Genomic DNA, 1,378 nt, shown 5'->3' with positions numbered 1-1,378 from the left:
CAAACAAGCTAACATGTCACAGTCAGTTTTTGATTATAGGAGAGCATATGCATTTTTACCATTATTATAAGGTTGCCAGAGCCTGAATCTTGTAGCGTTGGTTTGGGCAGTGTATGGCAAGGGAACATTAATGAAAAGTATATTGGTCGTTTGAGGGAAGTAAAATTCATCCATCAGGTGCCAAGTGATTCCTCCATTGATGGAGAATTGCAATAAAATAGAATGAGACCTCTCCGGGGTACCTAGAAAGAAGATAACACAGGCATAAAATGTATTATTATAAGAATGAGGAAATGGTATGTTCTTAGCCTATTTTGGCATCAGTGCCTAAGCCAACTTGTATTTACATAGAGGCTTTATAGCACAAAGTTCCTTGAGAGGCAACTTAAAATGTTGACGGACTGGGCTTTCTGCATGAACATATCTCAAAACACACACCAAATCTTGGATTCTCACACAAGAATACTGCTCTCTCTCAGATAGGCACATGTACCTCCCTTCTCTATTTCATTTAGAAAATATTACCTCAAAAATTTTTTATTCTATAGACATTACGATTTTATAAAAGGCCAAACATTTAAATCTTGGATATAAACAAACAAAAAAATAACTACTTGATAATTTATTATGTCCCACATGGTATTACTTTTTTCAAGAGAACTATTCAATTAATATGGAAGATCAGAATGCCAAAGAGTAGGCTTTTTTGGGGGGGGGTCACATCTATAAAAGGAAATCCAAAATTTCCATAAGTTAAACTTTTTTAAATTTAAAAGTCATACAGCTAGCCAGTAGTGGTGGAAAGACTCAGGGACATGGTGATAAATTTAACTACCATAGAGCTAGTATGATTACTATAGCTAACATGAAGATCATAATAAAAACAATAGTTGTCTTACTATTATGTTAGGATAAACTTACATTATAGAAGAACATTTGTGAACCTTCAAGTACAAAAATTTATGTTAGCGCTCCCATATAACAAAATTTATGGGCCTTAAATTCATCATTTCTTTGTAGTGGAGGAATTGTGCACAGCGAATTTTCTTGAAGGAAAATGATGAATGCAGACCCATGGAAATGGCTTACCTTTTGCTATAAATCTAAGTGAGAACTGGACATACATAGTATTCGTACAATCTAGATCTCTTGAAACAAGCATCCTTAGTCCTTCCTGAAAACAAAAACATATGTGTAAGGCAACCTTATTTCATTTGCAACATTACTTTCCTTTGATTTTATACACCTGACTTGCGTTAGGTAAGTACTAGAAGCATGCAACTAATGATCAAGAAGCAGAATCTAAAATTGTGAGGCAAAACCAATTATATTTTGTCCAGTTAAAGATGAATAATTGAACAATTCTTGTTCCCCCTCT

The 1,378-nt window shown here is 34.1% G+C and overlaps 1 protein-coding gene across 1 annotated transcript in view; it reads right to left on the bottom strand.

Annotated features, from left to right (window-relative positions):
- The window catches only part of RELN (reelin), a 551,032-nt gene that overhangs the window by 91,444 nt on the left and 458,210 nt on the right, over window positions 1-1,378 (bottom strand). Inside the window, exons 40-41 of the mRNA XM_004390724.1 lie at window positions 1,090-1,174; window positions 60-242 (exon numbers count right to left, since the gene is read on the bottom strand). Of these exons, the coding sequence (XP_004390781.1) occupies window positions 60-242; window positions 1,090-1,174 (268 nt within the window). The remainder of the gene's footprint in view (window positions 1-59; window positions 243-1,089; window positions 1,175-1,378) is intronic.

Source organism: Trichechus manatus, unplaced genomic scaffold, assembly GCF_000243295.1.
Source record: "Trichechus manatus latirostris isolate Lorelei unplaced genomic scaffold, TriManLat1.0 scaffold00326, whole genome shotgun sequence".
Lineage (NCBI taxonomy): Eukaryota > Metazoa > Chordata > Mammalia > Sirenia > Trichechidae > Trichechus > Trichechus manatus.
This window is presented reverse-complemented; position numbering and strand designations above follow the sequence as displayed.